The sequence below is a fragment of the Cetorhinus maximus genome, chromosome 9 (genome assembly GCF_964194155.1).
Source record: "Cetorhinus maximus chromosome 9, sCetMax3.hap1.1, whole genome shotgun sequence".
NCBI classification, from domain to species: Eukaryota; Metazoa; Chordata; class Chondrichthyes; order Lamniformes; family Cetorhinidae; genus Cetorhinus; species Cetorhinus maximus.
This window is the reverse complement of record NC_135887.1, coordinates 13804908-13827166: the sequence shown is the minus strand read 5'-3', so window position 1 is coordinate 13827166 and position 22259 is coordinate 13804908. Positions and strand designations below refer to the sequence as shown.

The 22259-nt window shown below is 42.6% G+C and overlaps 1 protein-coding gene across 1 annotated transcript in view; it reads right to left on the bottom strand.

Annotated features, from left to right (window-relative positions):
* Positions 1 to 14127, bottom strand: part of aspa (aspartoacylase) — a 30680-nt gene extending 16553 nt beyond the window's left edge. Inside the window, exons 1-2 of the mRNA XM_078548088.1 lie at positions 13673 to 14127; positions 708 to 903 (exon numbers count right to left, since the gene is read on the bottom strand). Of these exons, the coding sequence (XP_078404214.1) occupies positions 708 to 903; positions 13673 to 13911 (435 nt within the window). The 5' untranslated portion in view covers positions 13912 to 14127. The remainder of the gene's footprint in view (positions 1 to 707; positions 904 to 13672) is intronic.
* Between the last annotated feature and the right edge of the window lie 8132 nt (positions 14128 to 22259).

The window sequence follows — 22259 nt, the reverse complement described above, 5'->3', positions numbered from 1 at the left end:
TATCTTTGTCAGCTCCAGATTTGAGCACTCCCGGACTAGAATACATGACTCTATCTGGCCATTCACAAATTCTAACAGGTCCAATACATGGCTGCCAGGATCTTATCCTGCTCATCACCCTGCCCTTGCTGACTTCCATTGGCTCCCTTTCCATGAACGCATTCAATTTAAAATCCTTATCCCATATCCTATCACCACAATCTCCTCCAACCCTGAAATCCTTCCTGGATGCTCCAGTGCTCCAATTCTGACCTATTGCGCATTCCCTCACCTTTCGCCTCAGCCCCAGTGATGACAGAGCTTTCAGATGCCATGGCATTTGCACTCTGGAATTCCCAATCTAAACCATTCTACCCCTGTCTTTCTACCCATTTTTAAAAACTTTCTGGAAACCCATCTTTTTTTATCAAATTTTCTCCCATCTTCCCTTCCTATGTCATTATTATTCAATATGACTATGGTCATTAAGTCCACAACCCTAACAATACAGCTATTGTTACATAGAATTTACATATATAAAATTACATAGAATTTACAATAGAGATACAGATAATTGGCCAAAATGGATTTTTGCCAATTGGCTAAGGGAAATTGACTTAAGGCAAATGGCTCATGTTAGAAAATAAAAGTGGAAATGTAGGCAATTCTAATTGACAAAAAGAAAGTATGCACAGCATAATTGGGGTTGTCCCACTGAGAGCACCTACCTTAATATAATGAATCATCTGGATGGTAAAATCATCCTTGGACGTTTTCATAATCAGACAGTTTCCCATGTTGGAGGTAGTGTTGTGAAGATCTATAGCAAGGTCGTAGGCATTCTCGCTGTCTTTTGGTCCAAACAAACGGTTTATCTCCTGGGCTCTTTTAACTTCATAAGGCAGTGAGTCACTTGGCGGCATGCTGTTGTGTGTAGCATTTTTTAAAGAAAAATTAATAAAATAATAATAATCATCTAGATCTTGTTCCATTTGGGGTCTGGGCAAGTAGGTCTGTATCCCAATCTGCATTGCAAAAACAGATGCTACAAAGTAAATGAAACATAGGAATAGGAGTAGGCCCCTCAAGCCTCTTTTAGCCCCTCAAGCCTCTTCTGCCTTTCATGCCCAAGCAGACATGAGGATATTACAATTTTTTTAAAACACTTTTAACATGGACTCTAGGAGTCACTTGACCTTTTTCGATGCAATGTTTGTCAAGCTTCTAGAAGGGTCCACGTGCATTACAAACGGACACGCCTAAATGACGCTCCTGTGGAATTTCACACCTGCCATTTTGTCCAGGACCATTCAAAGAACACCAGAACAATGAACGCAGAATTGAAATGCATTTGGAATTCCAAACTGTAATTTAGATTACTACTTGCCTTTTGGAACATGATATGGCATTTTGCCACAGCAGCCATCTTTGCTTGCCTCCTAATAATATAGAAAAGGCAATGCAAGCTGCCTCGAATCAGAGACATCTTGAAACATCTTCAGAGAAACAGACAAGAGCTTCAGCTCAGGGAGAGAGGGAGAAACATCCAGTAACTGGGCAGCTGAAAGTGCCAAACCTGCAGTACTGTAAAAGTGAAACAAGGAACTTCTCACTTCACTGTACCCCATTTCATCTCCTAAGCTACCTGTGAAAGCAACCTCCTGCAATTCAACAGTGGAAGCCATCACAGTTGCTGAGACAATCCTGTAATCCCAAGTCTTCACTTCAGGCAAATCAACAATTCAACTTTAAAATACCAGGCCTTCATTGAGCACTGGAGACTGAACTTGATTCAATTTTTATAAGTATTGTTTTTATCTTCATCTGTAACTAATCGTTGTGTGTGTGTGTGTGTGTGTGTGTTTTTGTGTGTGTGTGTGTGTGTGTGTGTGTGTGTATATCATTTTGCTTCAGTAGCCTCCAGAACAAGAATGTAGAAATATACCAACCTTTCTCTTTTAAGTAAAAAAATGGCTTTGCTGCTGGGTTATTTTCAATTGACTCAGTCATTCCAAGGGTAAAATATACACACGCATAAATATATTGATCATGGGCAACTTTGAGGAAACACCTTAAAGCTGTCCGTGACACACCATTCAATGCGATCATGGCTGATCTGTGACCTAATTCCACGTACCCACCTTTGCTCTATATCCTTTAATGCCTGTTCTTAACAAAAATCTATCAATCTTGGTAATTTTATAAGTTAAGGGGAGGGATAATCAGGTGGAGGACATTAATTTTTTGAGCACAAGTAAAGAGACACTTATTGACACAGGGTGGTGAGTAGCGTTAGGAGCTTTACACTTGTAATATTTCACTTTGTTAATAAAATTTAAACTGAGTAAAGATTAACTTCAGGTTTCCTCCTTCCCCAAATGGCTGTTTAACAATGATCTCAGTTTTAAATTTAACAATTGATCTAGATCCAAACTTTTACCACCCTGTGCAAGCAGAAGTGTTTCGTAATTTCATTCCTAAAAGGCTTGACTCTAGTTTTTAGTGTAATCCCCAAACTTCCCAATAAGCAGAAATAGAGTAGATAGAGAGAAACTCTCTGTTCGCCTTAATACCTTGAAAACTTTAATTAAAGCACCTCTAAACCTTCTAAATTCAAGGGAGTACAACTCTAAATTGTTCACTCTCGTTTCATAATTTAACCCTTAGAGTCCAGGTATCAGAGAGGCAGATACATCAATATGGTGATTTGCATTGTTATGTCCTTACTTGTATTAGAGAAAATGTGTATGTGTAACGGCATAGCTGAGATTGGGAACTCACTAGGAGAGGGTTGCCAGGTGAAAACTGCCTCCTCTCACCCTGTTGTGCAGCGATAAGACTCCCAAGTCACACACCATCCTGACTTGGAATTATATCACCATTCCTTCACTGTCGCCGGGTCAGAATCCTGGAACTCCCTCCGCATCAGAATTTTGGGTGTACCTACACCACATGGGCTGCAGCAGTTCAAGGAGGTGGCTTACCACCACCACCACAGAATCACAGAATTGTTTGCAGCTCAGAAGACGACCATTTGGCCCATTGCGTCTGCACCAGCTCCCCGAATGAGCAATTCACCTAGTGCCATTCCCCTGCCTTCTCCGGGTAACCTTGCACATTCTTCTTTTTCAGATAACAGCCTAATTCCCTTTTGAATGCCTCGATTGAACCCGCTTCCATCACAATCTCATGCAGTACACTCGAGACCTTAACTAATCACTGCGTGAAAATTTTTTCCTCATGTTGCTTTTGCTTCTTTTGCCAATTACTTTAAATCTGTGCCCTCTTGTTCTCAATCTTTCTACAAATGGCAACAGTTTCTCCCTATCTACTCTGTCCAGATCCCTTATGATTTTGAGTACCTCTAACAAATTTCAACCTAGCCTTCTCTTCTCCCTGGAAAATAGTTCCAACTTCTCCAATCTATCTTCATAATTGAAGTTCCTCATCCCTGGAATCATTCTCGTGAATCTTTTCCGCACTCTCTCTAATGCCTTCACGCCTTTCCAAAAGTGCAGCACCCAGAATTGGACGCAATACTCCAGCTGAGGCCAAACGAGTGACTTATACAAGTTCAATATAACCTCCTTGATCTTGTACTCTATGCCCCTATTAATAAAGCCTAGGATACTGTATGCTTTATCGACCCCTCTTTCAACCTGTCCTGCCACCTTCAATGACTTATGCACAAGTACACCCAGGTCCCTCTGCTCCTGCACCTCTTTTAGAGTTGTATCCTTTATCTTATATTGTCTGTCTGTTCTTCCTACCAAAATGAATCACTTCACATTTCTCCACATTGAACTTCATCTGCCACTTATACACCCATTCCACCAACTTGTCTATGTCCTTTTGAAGTTCTACACTATCCTCCTCACAGTTTACAATGCTTCCAAGTTACGTGTCATCTTCAAATTTTGAAATTGTGCCCTGTACACCAAGGTCTAGGTCATTAATATACATCAGGAAGAGCAAGGGTGCCAGCACTGACCCTTGGGGAACTCCCCTACAAACCTTCCCCCAGCACAACAAAAATCCATTACCCACTACTCTCTGTCACTCAGCCAATTTAATATCCATGTTGCCACTGTCCTTTTTATTCCATAAGCTATAACTTTCCTCACGAGTCTGTTGTGCGGCACTGTGCCAAATGCTTTTTGGAAGTCCATGTACCCGACATCGACAGCATTTCCCTCATGAACTCTCTCTGTTACCTCTTCAAATGGCTCCAGAAAGTTAGTTAAACATGATTTTTCCTTAACAAACCTATGCTGACTTTCCTTAATTAATTTGCATTTGTCCACGTGCCGATTAATTTTATCCCGAATTATTGTTTCTAAGTTTCCCCACCATGGGAAGTTAAACAGACTGGCATGTAGTTGCTGGGCTTATCTTTCCAACCTTTTTTGAACAAGGGTGTAACATTTGCAACTCTCTCAGTCCTCTAGCACCACACCTGAGTCTTAGGGAGACTGGAAAATTATGGCTTGTGCCTCCACAATTCCCACTCTCACTTTTCTCAGTAATTTTGGATGCATGTCATCTGGTCCTGGTGCCTTATCAACTTTAAGTATACACTGCCTACCTAATGCACCCTCCTTCTCAATTTTAAACCCCTCTAGTGTATTAATTATCTCCTCTTTTACGATGACTTGAGTGGCATCTTCTTCCTTGGCAAAGACAGATGCAAAGTATTAATTTAACACCTCAGCTATTCCCCCTGACTCAATGTGTAAATCTCAATCAGCCCTTCTCTTCTTTTTACCACCCTTTTACTATTTATATGACTATAGGAGACTTTGGGATTCCTTTTATGTTAGGTGCCCGTCTCTTTCCATACTCTGTCTTCACTTCTCTTATTTGCTTTTTCACTCCCCCTCTGAACCTTCTATATTCAGCATGGTTCTCCTTTGTATTATTCATCTGACATATAAGCACACTTTTCTCCTTGATCTTCATCTCTATCTCTTTTGTCATCCAGGGAGCTCTGGATTTGTTTGCCCTACCTTTCCCCTTTGAGGGAATAGACCTTGATTGTGCCCAATCTATCTATTATTTGAAAGTAGCCCATTGTTTAGCTACTGTTTTTCCTGCCAACATTTGAATCCAATTTATTTGGCCCAGATCCATTCTTACCCCATTGAAGTTGGCTTTCCACCAGTTACTTACTCTTACACTAGATTGTTCTTTGTCCTATTCCATAGCCAAAATATGTCCCCTGTTAACATTTGATCCACTTGGCCCACCTCATTCCCAAGAACTAGGTTCGGCAGTGCCTGCCTTCTTCTTGGACTGGAAACATACTGCTGTACAAAATTTTCCTGAAGACACTCTAGGAATTCTTGCCCCTCTCTGCCCTTTATACTACTACTATCTCAGTCTATATTTGGATTATTAAAGTCCGCCATTATAATTGCTCTATAATTCTTGCACTCGTCTGTAATTTCCTCTACATTAATTTGTTCCTCTACATCCATACCACTAGTTGGTGGCCTATAGACTACACCGAACAATGTAATTGCAGCTTTTTTTTGTTACTTAGCTCTAGCTGAATAGATTCTGTCCTTGATTCCTCTGGGGTATCCTCTCCCTCCAGCACTGCAATGCTCTCCTTAATCAATACCACAACTCCTCCTCATTTTCTTCCTTTCTTACCTTTCCTGAACACCTTGTATCCAGGAATATTTAACACCCAGTCCTGCCAGGTATATGTTATAGCCACAACATCATATTTCCACATGTCAATCTGCGCCCTGTAACTTACCAATCTTATTAGCCACACTCCATGCATTCACATACATGCACGTCACCCCTGATTTAGACTTCATTATTTTCTACCTTGCTCTAACCCCACCCTAATAACTTACAATTCCCTAGTCCAGTGCTATCGTCTCTCCCAGTATTCTGTGCACCTTGGTATTCCTCTCTGATATTTCCTTCTGGTTCCCACACCCTTGCCAGGTTAGTTTAAACCTCCACAACTATCAAAATGCCCCACAAGGAACACAGTCCAGGCTCTTCTTGAGAGCAGTTAGGGATGGGCAATAAGTGCTGGGCTTGCCAGTGAAGCTCACATCCCATGAATAATTAAAGGAATATCCTGACTGCACCGCTGCAGATCGAGCCAGTAGAGCAGAGAGAGCTTTGCTTAAGTTATCAGGAGTTGTGCACTGGTCCAGGTCTGCTGGTACGGATAAATGGGGGCATCTAAATGGTATACATTGGTGTGGGTCTCTTACTCAAAATCCCATAATGATATTTGGCAAGAGAAGGAAATACAATACTGCTGGAACAGGGGCAGATTATCAAAGGAGTAGGCCCATATCATAGCTAACCTGGTAATACTCGTGAAGTCCTTATTGAACTCAGTATGAGCAATAGGCATGTATAAAACCCATAACCCTATGTCACTGTCATTCATTATTTATGTGCGTCTCTCACACACACACAATCAGCATCGCATGCAAGATCTAGAAATTAAAATATTCATAAATTGTATAAATACTGATGCTCTAACCAAGGCTGCTCAATCAAATTATGAAAAATAATGACAGTGAAACACCAAATTTAATTTCTATTCTGATTAAATGTGCTCTTGTGCGTTTTGCAGTTACTTGAACTTTTAGAGTCAGTTGCTGTTCCTCCTTGCTCTCCCGGGGCACCCTGATCAATGACACCTACTTGTGAGGAATGGTTGAGATACATACACGTTTGCGACCCATGATAAGCTAGTATGAAGCAGTTGTGTTTAAAATCCAGTTAAGTGGTCAGTGGTGGTGATTCTGGTGTGTATTTAGCTTGTGAGTTTACTTCCAAATGGAACAGTCAGTCTCATGAAGAACCCGAGACTTTGAGCACACTCAGCTTTTTCTACAACTTCCTTGCTTATTCCAGAGGCAGAACTGTTAAACATTGCAAAAATAAAAATGCCTGTTCATAGTTCAGACTTGAATGCAGATTCCACAATCCTGTCACTAATTTCTCTCTCAAGCCCTCATACCACTGTGCATCTTCTCAAAGGCTATGTAATATGAGTGTTGAAAAACACACTGGATGCCTCAGTTAGTGATCCCACTACCATACAGTGCAGGAAGGTCCCATCTGCAATTCCTAATGTGTGCGTGTGTTAGATAGCTAATCTCAGCCACATAACAGTAGACCCTCAGAGCCCATGACCAGAGAGGTACATTCCCATTCCTAACTGCTATCCGGAGACCATTTGTGAACGCTGAGTGCAAATAAAATTGAACTTGATTCTAGTGGGTCGTGGTGATATGTTCCCCTCCCCATATTGTCTGAGCTCCCAAAGGAATACTGGCAACTCAGATGAAGTACTGGCAGCTGCAATTGCACCCCAGAACAGGGCAGAAAGAGAAAAACAAAGCAAAAACTGGGAGGAAAATTCAGCTGATGATTTCCGTTGACCACAGATGGAAACAGATAAAGGTGATTTGAATATAAAAGAGCTTTGTATGGTCAACCATTGTGCCCGTTCTATAAACTCCACTTTAGGGTTCCATGTTACCTTGTGGTAGAAATGCTAGATTCTAATGTAGGATAAAGAACTGAAATATGAGGGTAAATTTTGAGACACGCTGCGCTGCTGCAATCTTTACCCTAATATTTAATGCACTTTATTCCAATGGATGAACACAATCATGAGTAGCGGGCTTGTGATCATCTGCTATGCGCTGGCTCCAGGTAACGCCCTGCATGTGATGCAAGTTTTCGCAAAATTTACCCTCTGGTTTTATGTTCATTTCTATACATTTCTCCATTTTTTTTTTGGTGGGGCATTGTGTTAATCAAGACAAAGGATATTAAAACTGAGACATGGATTGTCTTCCTGTGTCTGCATCAACCAAGCAACATGCAGCACAACCAAGTGGAAGACAACCTTCCCTCTGCTGCAACATGTACCTCAAACTCAGTGTCAGAAGAGCACAAGTGACACGAGCATTTCCCTCTTTGGGCATTCATATCTGGCTGATAGAGTCTGCTAATCTCACCAAATTAGGGGCAGTTATGTGCTATGTACAAATTCTCAGCAGTGAGCAAAGATAACTGAAACCAGGTCATAGAGACAACATGCTTGGTATTCTAAAATACAGGGAGGAGCTATTTTTCACTTTGTGAGATAGTGCGAAATGAGTGCCAGCAAACCTAGCGGTCCATCTTACATCTCTCCCTATTTCTTTCACTGTTAACTTCAAATTTTTAGGCAGTGAGTCATTATGCTCTGGAATGCAGGCTGCGTCTGTTACCAATGCCATGTATATGCTGCTCTAGGGTTTTACTCCATTCTGTAATTGCGAGTGACAGGGTAGGCAACAGCCAGGATCAAAGATGGCACTGCTCATATCATCACAACTGTGTTTTTGGCGGTGTCCTTGAATTCTTATTTGAAACAGATTAGCTGGAGAGCCTGTCACTCACGGAGGGGTAGTCAGTTTTCCAGGTCGGTGCCCTAGTTGGAATTGAGCCTCAGGACATGCGTTTGGTCCAAGCTGGAGTCAGTGGGGGGGATTACAGAAGAGGGGTTTGAGGGGGCAGTTAAGGGTGGGGCTGTAAGGATGAGGAAAGGGATGGGAATGAAGGAAGAGGGATGAGGAGAGGTGGAGGGTGGGGTGAGGAGGGGGAGAAGGGGGATGGGGATGAGGAGGGGGAGGAGGATTTTACCTGGAAGCCTTGTTTTGTTCTAATCGTAGGCCTGTAAAAGAAATCCCCAATAATCACTTACTAATCAATTCAGAAGCAGGGACATAAGCTTTCCAACAATGTCACTGATGCATGTGGCTGAGAGGTACTGGCAGGATGGGTGCAATGGAGTGATGTCGTTGGATTTCTGCACATACGCAAACCAGTGCTCATGGGCAGAAGGCTGTCAGCAGCCATCTTTCATTGAGAGAGAGACACAGAGTGGAATGCACAAGCTGAAAGGGCAGTGGAAGCAGATACATCAGTAAGTTTCAAAAGGGAATTGGACATACAATAAAAGGGGAAAATTTTGCAGGGATATGGGGAAAGAACAGGGAGGGAGGCTAATTGGACAGCTCTTTCAAGGCAACAGACAGGCTGGTCGAATTACCTCTTTCTGTGCTGTATGATTGTTTAATGTGTTCCTCTGCCAATTAAATTCCTTTCCCATTCACTTTGAAGCAGAGTTTTTGGTCACTGTGCTATATTTTACTTCCATAAGTGTTAAATTTAATTTGCTATTTGGCTGCTCAATTGCAAAACAGATACAAGTCTTGTGGTGAATTTGTTGTTGCATGCTCTAACTGTACAGCTCTTCCTATTGTCCTGGCATCAGCAAATGTCACAGGCTTACAGTGAGTTCTGATATCCCAATCACTAATGTAAATTAATAGCAATAATGTTCAAACACCAAATCCCAAAAGATTCTACTTAACACTTTGCCCATTTGACATTACTCCTTGCATGAGCATTTTAAAGACTCTCTTCTTATCTAGGCGCATGCTCCATCCTTTGTTTTTGTGGCTTTTAATACAACTAGAAATCTTTTCCGTTGTCAAAGTTGTCTGACAATCCAAACAAAACATATCAGAAATTCCCACTATTCTCTTTACCTGCAGCAACTACAAAGTAATCAAAGATGGGATTTTCTCCTTCTACCTCCATACTGGGTGCTTTGACTTAAGTTAATGTTAAACAGAATAGTTTCTTTTAGAGTCATAGAGGTCTACAGCACAGAAAAAGGCCCTTCGGCCCATTGAGTCTGCGCTAGTCAAACAAGTACCTAACTATTCTAATCCCATTTTCCAGCATTAGGCCCATGGCCTTGTGTGCCATGGCATCGCAAGTGCACATCCAAATACTTCTTAAATGTTATGAGGGTTTCTGCCTCCACCACCCTTTCAGGCAGTGAGTTCCAGATTCCCACCACCCTCTGGGTGAAAAAATTCTTCCTCACATCCCCTCTAAAGCTCCTGCCCCTTACCTTAAATCTATGCCCCCTGGTTGATATCTCCACCAAGGGGAAAAGTTCCTTCCTGTCTACCCTATCTATGCCCCTCAATTTTATACACCTCAATCATGTCCCCCCTCAACCTCACCTGTTCTAGGGAAAATAACCCCAGTCTATCCAATCTCTCCTCATAACTAAAACTCTCCAGCCCAGGCAACATCCTGGTAAACCTCCTCTGCACTCTCTCTAGTGCAATCACATCCTTCCTATAATGCAATTCCAGAAATGCACGCAATACTCCAGCTGTGGCATAACCAGCGTTTTATACGGTTCCAGTATAACCTGCCTGCTCTTATATTCTATGCCTCGGCTAATAAAGGCAAGTATTCCATATGCCTTCTTAACCACCTTGTCTACCTGTCCCGCTACCTTAAGGGACCGATGGACATGCACACCAAGGTCCCTCTGATCCTCGGTACTTCCCAGGGTCCTACCATTCATCATCTATTCCCGTGCCTTGTTTGTCCTGCGCAAGAGCATCACCTCACACTTATCTGGATTAAATTCTATTTGCCACTGATCAGCCTCATCTGACCACCAGCCTGTCTATATCCTCCTGTAATCTAAGGCTATCCTCCTCACTATTTACCAACCCACCAATTTTCGTGTCATCCACAAATTTACAGATCAACCCTCCTACTTTCAAGTCTAAATCGTTTACATATACCACAGTACCTAGGGCAGAATTTTGAGGCAGGCGTTGGGCAGGCGCAGTGGGTGGGCCTGGGAGCGGCAGGGAAATGGCCCACTGCCCGCAATCAGTCCCCGACCCAATTAATGGCCAGCCAGCGTGAAAGGCTCAGCGCTGCTGGGGTGGGGGTGGGAGCAGGGTGGGCGCTGAAGTCAGCGCAGGCACAGGGGAGCGCACAATGAAAGCTCCCTGAAGGCAGAGAGCTGCCTCAGGGAGCTGAAGAATTTAAAACCATCAAATAAATGTTTTAAAATGCAGAAAAAAAACGTCCACACATCGGACCCACTCAGCTAAACATATAGATTATAAAAATTCTGCCCAAACATTTTCATTTTTAAAAATTAATATTGGAAACCTCATCCCGCCCTTGGACGAGGTTTCCTCAAAAATCCAAAGGTCGCCTGGCCAATTCACCCGCCTACCAACCGTAACATTGGATGGGCAGCGAAAAACCCAGATTAATTAATACATTAATGGCCTTAATAGGCCTCTCGGTTGGTCGGCAGGTGCACTGCCGACTCTCAAGTGTGCTTGCTGACCGAAATATTGCGCGAGTGCACAATGACATCGGGACCTTCGCCCGACATCATCGCGCATTATTTTATGCTCGGGCGTGTCGGGCGCATGCCCGCACGCCGAGTGAAAAATCCTGCCCCTGGTGTTGGTATTCAGCTATTGGGCCTATAGCTTTCATTCATTAAGCACTGCTGATTTATGCCTTTCATTCAGTCAGCTCCTCTGCCCTCTACCCTCTAGGACTTTGGGTGTATGGCAAAGCTCAGTTAGCAAGTTTAATATTTAACAATTTTATCTTTTTTATATTCAATGGCATTCTTACCTTTCAGAATCCTAACTACTCTCTAACCTTAATGATAGTGGTGGATTATCAATCAGTAAACCTGCAGAGATTATGTCGTAATTGTTGATGGCTTGCAGAAAGGCATGAGCATCAATTGCTTAGATGTGGGCAAAGAAAACTTCTAAGGACATAAGAAACAGGAGTAGGTGTAGGCCATGTGGCCACTCGTGCCTGCCTCATCATTTAACAAGATCATGTCTGACCTTCAACCTCAATTCCACTTCCCTGCCAGATCCGCCATATATATCCCTTGATTCCCTTCGAGTCCAAGGGCAGGATTTTCTGCCTAGCGACCCAATCTCCGGCATGCGGGGGGCCAATCCCCGCCGGAGAAGTGGGCCCTGCCGCCATTTTAGATGGGCGGGCCAATTAAGGCCCGCCCAGCGTAACGTCCGGCGTGAAGCGCTATGAGGGCGGGGGGTGGGAGGCGGGATTCCCCAAATGCGAGAGTGCGCACATCTCCCTGAGGCTAAGTGCTGCCTCAGGGAGATCGCTGACAGTTGTGAAAACATTAAAGATAGAAAAACAAAATCCTTAACATGTCCCCCTCATGTGACAATGTCACATGAGATGGGACATGTTCATAAATTACAATAAAACTTTAATAAACTTTTTAAAATCCCTACATGAAACCTCATCCCACCAGTGGATGAGGTTTCATGTTTTCTCTATTACCCGCCGGGGCTCCTGGCCTGCCCGTCAACCTTAAGGTTGGACGGGCAGGTCCTTTAATTGTTTTAATGATCCTGTCAATGGCCTCAATTGGCCATTGACAGGTCGGCGGGCGTGCAGCTGATTTTGCTGTGGCCCCGCCTTCCTGAAAATTTAAATGGGGTGCGGTGATGTCAGGGCCTGCCCCCTGCTCACCGACGGCAAAATTCTGCCCCAAAGATCTAGTGATCTCAGCCTTGAATATACTCAATGACTGACCTTCCATGGCTCTCTGGGGTGGAAAGTTCCATAATACCAATCTCTAAAGCCACCGTGGGAAGAAATTTCTTATCATCTCAGCTCTAAACATTCAACCCTCATCCTGGGACTACGCTCCAGCCAGGAGAAACTGCCCCTCCTTACCAATTACCCAATTTACATAAATACACCCATATGTAAAGAATCAAACAGGGTCATTTTCAGCTTTAACCTGGTGGAGCTGAACACCTGTCTGCTCTAGAACCCACCCCATATGCAACCCATTGATTTCAATGTAGTGAAAATCAGACAGGTTTTTTTTTAAAACAGTCTGGAGGTACTGCCTGCTGGATTATCACTAGGCACTGAAGTTGAAAGTTATCCACTTACTGCAGGCCCAACAGTCTGTCAGTGTTTTTCATCATGTAAGCAACCCTCATCTAATCCTATCTCCTTTCCTTTCCCTTTCAATATTCATACTTTTCAAGCAACTAGTTCAATCCCTTTCAAAAAGATTTATAGACACTGCTTCAACTGTGGTTTGTGACAGATAACCCATATTCTAAAATACCCTGTGTGAAGAATCTCCCAAATCCTCTTGCTACATTTTCACTAGTCACTGGAAACAGTTCCATCTTTATTAGACAGCTATAGATGGGTGTACATTTAGTCACACTTTCCAGGTCGAAATTCAGAGTCAAAAGTAACTTTGACGAGGAAATGAGCCAGTCGTGCTCTGCCTATTTCTTCTGACCCAGAACCAGGGATTCACAAACAATTGCCAATTAGCGAAGGGCACCAACCTCTGCAAGGTTGTGTTTGTTTTTACAGCAGTTGGATTCAGTTGCCCACAAACAGGTTGGTTTAAAAGCACCACTTGTGCAGCACTGCAATACAGTGTGCACACACCACATGACACTGCCATCCTTATAAACACTGGATCCGCCCGTTACTGTGAGGAATACTGTGGGCTATAACTCACAATGTAACAGATGTTTTGGGAGTGATTTCCAGACAGCTATCTCGTGTCATATAAGGCATATACCAACAGGCGCCAGCTTGGTGACTTACAGTGCCATATGGAGCCCTTGATAAATTTACTGTCTGACAATCTCTTCCTTGGTATATCTCCCTAACTCTGCAATCGCGCAGAGCCACCTGTAAAGCGATCTTTACACGTCTGTGCATATCTTTCCTTCGTCCGGCGCTCTTAGTAGAGCCGCGTTACGGTTAAGTTACTCCTCACCTGAGGTTTTCCGCCGTGAAGGCTCGGTTCAAATCACAGTCCACATAGCGGGTGCATCGCTGCACAGCGGCCGGATTGCTCAGGAAGGGCTGCACCTCCAAAGTCGAGCGCTGGATCTCCGATCTGTCCTTAAGCCAGTGTCTGACTAAAAATACCCCTGACAGCTCATTGCCGTGGGTGCCACCGAACACAGCGATCCTGCGGATTGCAGGCAGACAGGCAACCCCGGCGGAAGCCATGGCTCTTGTCAAAAACAAAACTCTTGCAAATGCGAACACTTGCTTTTTTTTTTGAAAAAAAAACTTTTTGGACGGAAGTGAAACTTGGATCGTTTCTTCTAGTGAGGGCCAACTAACATGCCAAAGATCGACCTCATTTCATTGCTGCTGAAATAACGAATCGGTTGGAGTGCATTTGATGTCAACTCACAGCCAGGGAATTGCAAGGCGTTCTGCACTGATATAGCGACCTTATTAAACTTATGGGCGTTTCCCGACACGCCCTGATAATGAATATGGATAGGTTAACTTTGCTAGTTATCTAGACTGATAATTGGTAAGTGTCCGACAAGGCGCCCTGCACATTGAAGATATCTGATAAAATTGCTTTCAATACTTCATTAACGGGGTGCACCTAAATGGTATACCCTACCTATATACTACCCGTATAGTGGTTATGGCTCTGGACTGGTAATCCAGAGACATAAATTCAAATTTCATTCTAGCAGTTTAATTAACTGAATTTAACTTCCCTAAATTAATCTGAAATAAAAAAAAGCTAGTATCAGTCATGATGACCACGAAACTACTGGATTGTCATAAGAATCCAGCTGGTTCACTAGTGTCCTTTAGGGAAGGAAATCTTCCATTCTTACCCAGCCTGGCCTGTATGTGACTCCAGACCCACAGCAATGTGGTTGCCTTTTAACTACACTCTAAAAGGGCTTGGCAAGCTTGTCAAAACCACGACCAAAATGCAAATTATGACCTCATAGACAGGAGAAGGCAGCTCACCACCCCCTTCTCAAAGGCAGTTAGGGGACTGAGCAATAAATACTGGCCTTGCCAGCAACTGAAAATTTACTGCAAATGAAAAAATTGAAACTGATATGAACTATTGCGCTATACTTCCCCCTGGTGAGTTAATGCTATTATAAATGGAACAGGGAGATCTCTATGTCTTTTCTCCTTAAACTCCTCTCACTTCCTCCAAATAAAAGGTGTGGCTGTGGGTACCTGCATGGGCCCCAGTTACACCTGTCTCTTTATGGGGTATATGGAACATTCCTTGTTCCAGTCCTACTCCAGCCCCCTCCCACAACTCTTTCTCCGGTACATTGATGATTACTTCGGTGCTGCTTCATGCTCTCGTCTGGACCTGGAAAAATTTATTAATTTTGTTTCCAATTTCCACCCCTCCATCATTTTCACATGGTCCATCTCTGACACTTCCCTTCCCTTCCTTGACCTCTCTGTCTCAATTTCTGTTGATAGACTGTCCACCAATATTCATTACAAGCCTACCGACTCCCACAGCTACCTCGACTACAGCTCCTCACACCCTGCTTCCTGTAAGGACTCCATCCCATTCTTTCAGTTCCTTCGCCTCCGTCGCATCTGTTCTGATGATGCCACTTTCAAAAACAGTTTCTCTGACCTGTCTTCCTTCTTCCTTAACCGAGGTTTTCCACCCATGGTGGTTGACAGGGCCCTCAACCGTGTCCGGCCCATCTCCCGCGCATCCACCCTCACACCTTCCTCTCCCTCCCAGAAACATGAAAAGGTCCCCCTTGTCCTCACTTATCACCCCACCAGCCTCCGCATTCAAAGGATCATCCTCCACCATTTCCGCCAACTTCAGCATGATGCCACCACCAAACACATCTTCCCTTCACCCCCCCCGGTGGCATTCCGCAGGGATCGTTCCCTCCGGGACACCCTGGTCCACTCCTCCATCACCCCCTACACCTCAACCCCCTCCCATGGCACTTTCCCATGCAACCGCAGAAGGTGCAACACCTGCCCCTTTACTTCCCCTCTCCTCACCATCCAAGGGCCCAAACACTCCTTTCAAGTGAAGCAGCATTTCGCTTGCACTTCCCTCAATTTAGTCTACTGCATTCGTTGCTCCCAATGTGGTTTCCTCTACATTGGAGAGACCAAGCGCAGACTGGGTGATCGCTTTGCAGAACACCTTCGGTCTGTCCGCAAGCATGACCCAGACCTCCCTGTCGCTTGCTATTTCAACACTGCACCCTGCTCTCATGCCCACATGTCTGTCCTTTGCCTGCTGCATTGTTCCAGTGAAGCTCAACACAAACTGGAGGAACAGCACCTCATCTTCCGACTAGGCACTTTACAGCCTTCCGGACTGAATATTGAGTTCAACAATTTTAGATCATGAACTCTCTCCTCCATCCCCAACCCCTTTCTGATATCCCCCTTTTTTCCCAATAATTTATATAGATTTTTCTTTTCCCACCATTATTTTTAAATGTATTTCCATCCATTGTTTTATCTCTACCTTTTAGCCTATTTCGATTCCTTCACCCCACCCCCACTAGGGCTATCTGTGCCTTGCTTGTCCTTCTTTCTACCCTTAATTAGCACATTCCTTCAACACCTCTTTTTCCTTTTGTCTATGACATCTTTTGGCAATCTCCACCTATCACTGGCCCTCTATCCAGCTCTATTTGTCCCACCCCCCCTTAAACCAGCTTATATTTCACCTCTCTTCTATTTTTACTTCGTTCTGTTGAAGAGTCATACGGACTCGAAATGTTAACTGTGTTCCTCTCTGCAGATGTTGCCAGACCTGCTGAGTTTTTCCAGGTATTTTTATTTTCATTTTTGTTTTGGATTTCCAGAAACCGCAGTATTTTGCTTTTATCTCTTTATGTCTTAATTGCCCAATGGGAAGGCCCTCTTATGGGGATGGAGGACAAAAGGGAGTGAAATTCTGTTAAGGGGAGGAGGCATCTATTTCTTTATTGTTTACAGGAGGAAGGATTTACTCTCAGGGTTTTGTTCTCACTACCGGAGTGAAGTCTCCGACTCACCTTTGTTATTGTCATGAGGGTGCCACTAGTTATGAATATGAGCAATAAATTACATATCTGATATTAAATTTTATTTCTAAGCTTTTTGTTATCTATTTTCTAATTTAACTTCATAAAAGTTGATTTTCCATGGTACCTTCAAACAAACATAAGTTAGAATTAAAAGAAGTTGGAAGGTTTCAAAGGGAAACTTTAAAAGGTACTTATTCCTGTTCTATGGAGCACTTCTCTTCTCTAAAGTAGACCCTTTTTGTTGACCAGAAAAACAGTTTTGTTTTTTACTGGTGGTACCATCCACTCCAGTTAGACATTTTCCTTGGATGAAGATGTGAAGCATTGCTCAGGGGTAGAGTAACCAAATTTAGGATCCTTTCAAGTACTGGCCCAACTCTTGTGTGTATTCCCAGGTAAGTTGGAGGGAGACTATGGCTGTAGCTACAGGACTTGAAACCTTACCATCTTGAACTAAATTTTTAAAAATCGCTTTTTTACTTCATGTGATAGGTTCATCCATAATTCAACAAACCACCTGACTATCACTTCCCCCAAAGCTATTTAACAGTTCTTTCTTAGATCCACTTACCTCACATGATCTCTCAGCCCGATCCCTTGACAGCAAGAAATCAACTTTTGCAATACAAGTCTGCACTGCAACAGCTGACTTGTTGCCCCATTGTTGACAAGCACAAACATTTGTCACAAGAGTTGCAGGTGGGTAACATAGTTGTAAGCTGTTTAATAAAACATTATACAATGAATGCAACAATTTACATAACAGGAAAATGTTATAATAGTTGTTTTTGTTATTTGTTTTCCCTTAAGGAGCTAAATTCATTAAATTTCTGGCCAAAATTTATAGATACACTGACCCACTTCCCATTTGTTCATTGTCAAAACAATGTGACCATTCTATTAGTTATTGTACAATGTTGTGGTACAAAGTGGCTTGGGTTAATGGTTTATTCTAAATGGAACTACACACACCTTATGTACTATGAAAATATGGTACATTAAATCTAGGTACAAGCATAAAAGTGTAAAAATAATTTTCAAAATTTACTATTTAATTAGAGTCATAGAATGGTTACAGCACAGAAGGAGGCTATTCAGCCTGTCATGTCTGTGCCAGCTCTCTGCAAGAGTAAAACACCTAGTGCTATTCCTCTCTGTAGCCATGCACATGTTGTCTCTTCAGGTAACTATTCAATTCTCTTTTAAAAGCCATGATTGAATCTGTTTCCACCGCACTCTCAAACAATGCATTCCAGATCCTAACCCCTTGCAGTGTTAAAACGATTTTCCTCATACCGCTGTTGCTTCTTTTGCCAATCACCTTAAATCAACGTCCCCTGGTTCTTGTTCCTTACACCAGTGAGAACAGTTTCTTCTGACCTGTCCAAATCCTGCATGATTTTGAATACATCTATACAATCACCTCTCAACTTTCACTTCTCCAAGGAGAACAGCCCCAACTTCTCCAATTTATTTAAGTGACTGTGGTTCCAGGGATGAGGAACTTTTCCCTTGAATCTTTTCATCACCCTCTCCAATTTCTTCAATCCTCCCTAAAGTATGGCGCCCAGAATTGGATACAATACTCCAATTGAGGCCAAACCGGTGTTTTATACATGTTTATCACAACTTCCTTGCTTTTGTAATCTATGCCCCTATTTATAAAGCCCAGGATCCCATATGCTTTGTTAACCACTTTCCCAACCTGTCCTACTACCTTTGATGATTTATGCACAAACATGCCCAGGTCTCTCTGCTCCTGATCTGCACCCTTTTAGAATTATACCCATATTGCCTCTCATCATTCTTCCTACTGAAATGAATCACTTCAGATTTTTCTGCATTAAATTTCACCTGCCACTTGTCCACTCATTCCACCAACCTGTCTATGTCCTCTTGGAGTTTATCACTATCCTCCTCACAGTTCACAATACTTCCAAGTCTTGAGTTATTCACAAGTGTTGAAATTGTGCTTCTCATAGCCAAGTCTAGATCATTAATGTATATCAAGACAAATAGGAGTCCTAAGACTGACCACTGGGGAACTCCACTATAAACCTTCCTCTAGTCTGAAAAACTTTCACCACTACTGTTTCCTGTCACTCAACCAATTTCGTATCCATGCTTCTACTGTCCCTTTTATTTCATGAGCTCTAATTTTCCTCAAAAGCCTGTTATGTGGCACTTAATTAGCACATTAAAATGTGTACTATTATAAATCATTTGAATTATCAGTTCTTAATTGGCACTGGTGTAAATTCAATCAATCAATCTCAGCGTTAGTTCCATAATGCTGACAATTTAAACATATCCAGGAACCTGCATTATTTAGGGGATGGCAATACCATTTCCCTTTGCTGAAACTATAAGAAAGGACTTGCATTTATATCATAACTTATCTTTCAGAAATGTTCTGTGGCACTTCACATTCAATGAACTGGAGTGTTGTTAATTGAGCGTGCCTATAGAGGTGTGTGTTTATAGAGGCAGAGTAAAATAATACCCTTCAGCAGTAGTCAAAATTCCTATAGATGTGTGCACATCAAACATGCTAGCTCCAAACAGTAATTTGGGAAGTTGTGTCTGGGGTTTAGGTTTGTGGAAATGGCCTGAATTTGTCACCCCTCTTTCCCTTATCTTCTTTCTTTATAAGAGTTGGATGCACTAACCTTATAACATACTTGTTCCAGTGGTATGCTGGTACAAAATCATGCCTGATCTGTATGGTAGTCCTATTAACACTGGCATAATCAAATTTTATGATTGTATCAATGTGAATATGATACCAAAAGCTTGAATACAATAGGAGATAGTGTAAATTGGTGGGGGACTCATGACCTGAATGCGTCTGCTCCATGTCAACTGATACAGCCCTTCACCTCACAGCCAGCACTTTTCCTTTTAGCTCCCGTTGGCTCCAGTCACCACCCACCTATATACTGACATGTACATTGGTTACAACAGCCAACATATGGAAGAAAACATACAAGTTATGCCTTAGTTGATATATGAAGGTAATTAACATTTGGCTGTGGATCTGCAGGGTACTATAAAAAAGGGTTACTGCATGACAAACATATGTAATAAAAACAGAAAATGCGGGAAAAACTCAGCAGGTCTGACAGCATCTGTGGAGAGAGAAACAGAGTTAATGTTTTGAGTCTGTATGGCCCTTCTTCTGGGTACATATGTTTACATGTGCTTACTGAGTTTAATTATGACAACAAATTTCAGCATAAAGGAGGTATGGCTTCAGAATAGCTGGATCATTTTTATAACTTTTAAATTCTTTTTTTTTTGCATACTGGCCCAGAATTTGCTGGAAAAAAGTGAGTCCAATGCACAGGCATTAATAGTGTGTAAGTTATCCAGCAATTTGTGGTGAGGAAGAGATACACTGGGAGTTATGAATCAGCACATATCTATGGACAACTTGCACCACTCTGCTATTAGCTTGGTGAAAACTGCAGCTTGTCATCAACATCCATGTTTCAAGAAATTGTACATAGTAAGTATGAATTAAACTTGCCGCAGAAAGATCAAGCTGCTATTTAGTAGCTGGTACTTACCATTAAAAACTAATGTTTATATTCCTGCAATGTTGCCCAACCTCTCCAGCCCAAAAACAGAATACTTGAAACTGTCTCATTCTTTCAGGTAGTAAGTAAATTGTTATTAATAAGTTTTAAAAATTTATAACAACATTTTAAATTCTCTTCTTTTACTTTTAACTCACTTTTAATCCAATTTTTTTTTCTTACCCTCTCTTTATTTTTATTTCTGTATCTAATTTGACACTAATTCCTTTTCCATCATTCTTCTATTTCTTTCTCTATCATTAAGTCTAATTGATTAAGGAGATGGACAGTTGCTCCTGTCATTCCCCAAGTCCCAGATGCCCTTTTGACATTACTACACCATTATCAGCTTGCATTTCCAACAATCTGCAGTGCAAAATGCTTTTGAGCTGAAGGGTGAGGGAAAAAGTCTAATGTAAGGGGCATACTGTGAGATGTTCCACTCCAGCTAGTTCCAGGCCAATGTGTGGAAGGCAGGAAAGCAAAATAGACTTTTGTCATTTCACATCTATAAAGTAGAATTTATTCAACATATGAACAAAAGCAACACAACCAGGATTGCATTCTCACAAGCCACTGCTAACTTAAAGTTAATTCACAAAGTTTGGACTCACCAGCAGGAAACACTGGCAACTGCAAAAGTCTGTCCTACAGAAGTGAAATAAAGCTCCCCATGTGATACTTTTGAGATTATCCAGTGGGTATCTGTTTCTGACTGATCAAGTACAATTTGCAGTCTCAGGTGGTTTGTTTCAGCTGTGGCATGGTAAGGGCTCTACATTTGGCCTGTGCACAACAGCTTTAGAGGAGAGGAAACCAGCCAGTGTTCCCGCACATGACTGCTGTCCAGTGAATCCTGAAATGTACGTGCGTGGTTGTCAGATGAAGATAAGTTTGGCTCAACAGCAATGCCCCTGACAGCTGAACATTCTGTCAATGTTCAGTGTCTAATCTCACATGTGAAGGATGAGGTGCAAAAGGATGCCCAGCACCCACAGGACAGTACCACCCTTATCATTACCATCAAAGCAGCACCCATAAACAACAACAACTTGCGTTTTACATAACATCTTTAATGTGGAAAAATGCCTCAAGGCAATTCACAGAAGCTTAACTAAAAGAAAATGGAAAAATGGCGCCAGAGCCCAGAATCCAAATGTAATGCCCCCGTATTCAGCACCCACCATTTTTGCTGGCGGGGGGGGGGGGGGGTGCGGGGAAGGAGGGAAACGGGAGAGGGACATAGTTCACACATCCATGGTTCACAGAGGCAGCGGCAACATTGAAAAGTACAGCTGCCTTCAAACCTGGTCACCCGGGTTTCTGAAACACGACTCGTGAGCTTTACGAATTTGATTGAAACTAAGGGTTGGCAACCTATGGCACACCTGTCGAGATGATTTTCAATGGCACGTGAGATGATCGTCCAGTCTGAGCAGCCGGAGCCACAGACCTGACAGGCCGACTTATAAAAAAAACATCAGAACTGGAGCCAGTCTGTCAGGGTCAGCGTCAATTTCTCCGAGCTGCTGCTTCTGGCTTTCGGGCAGCAGCGTAGCTCCGATATTTTTTGGTTGAAAAGCCCACCAGACGGCTGAAGCTGCCTGATCTGCACGGCAACTGTCACGGAAGAGCTCTCGGTTGAAAAATGGTAGGTGAAATCCTGCATTTTTAGAACCAACTGTGTGTGTGTAGGGGTGGGGGGGAGAGGTGGCATCCAAATATGTGCCAGACATTGGAAAACTCAGCAAGGAAAATCATGGCCAAGGATCACACTAAACTGGTAAGATTATGTTAACTATATATGAAGACCTTATAAATGTTAAAATGTATTACTGGCATGCAAAACCTTACATTAGAGTGAATAAATGAAGACTCGGTACGCCACTTCTGAAAGGTTGCGGACCCCTGGTCTAAACCTAACGGAATTATTTGGAGA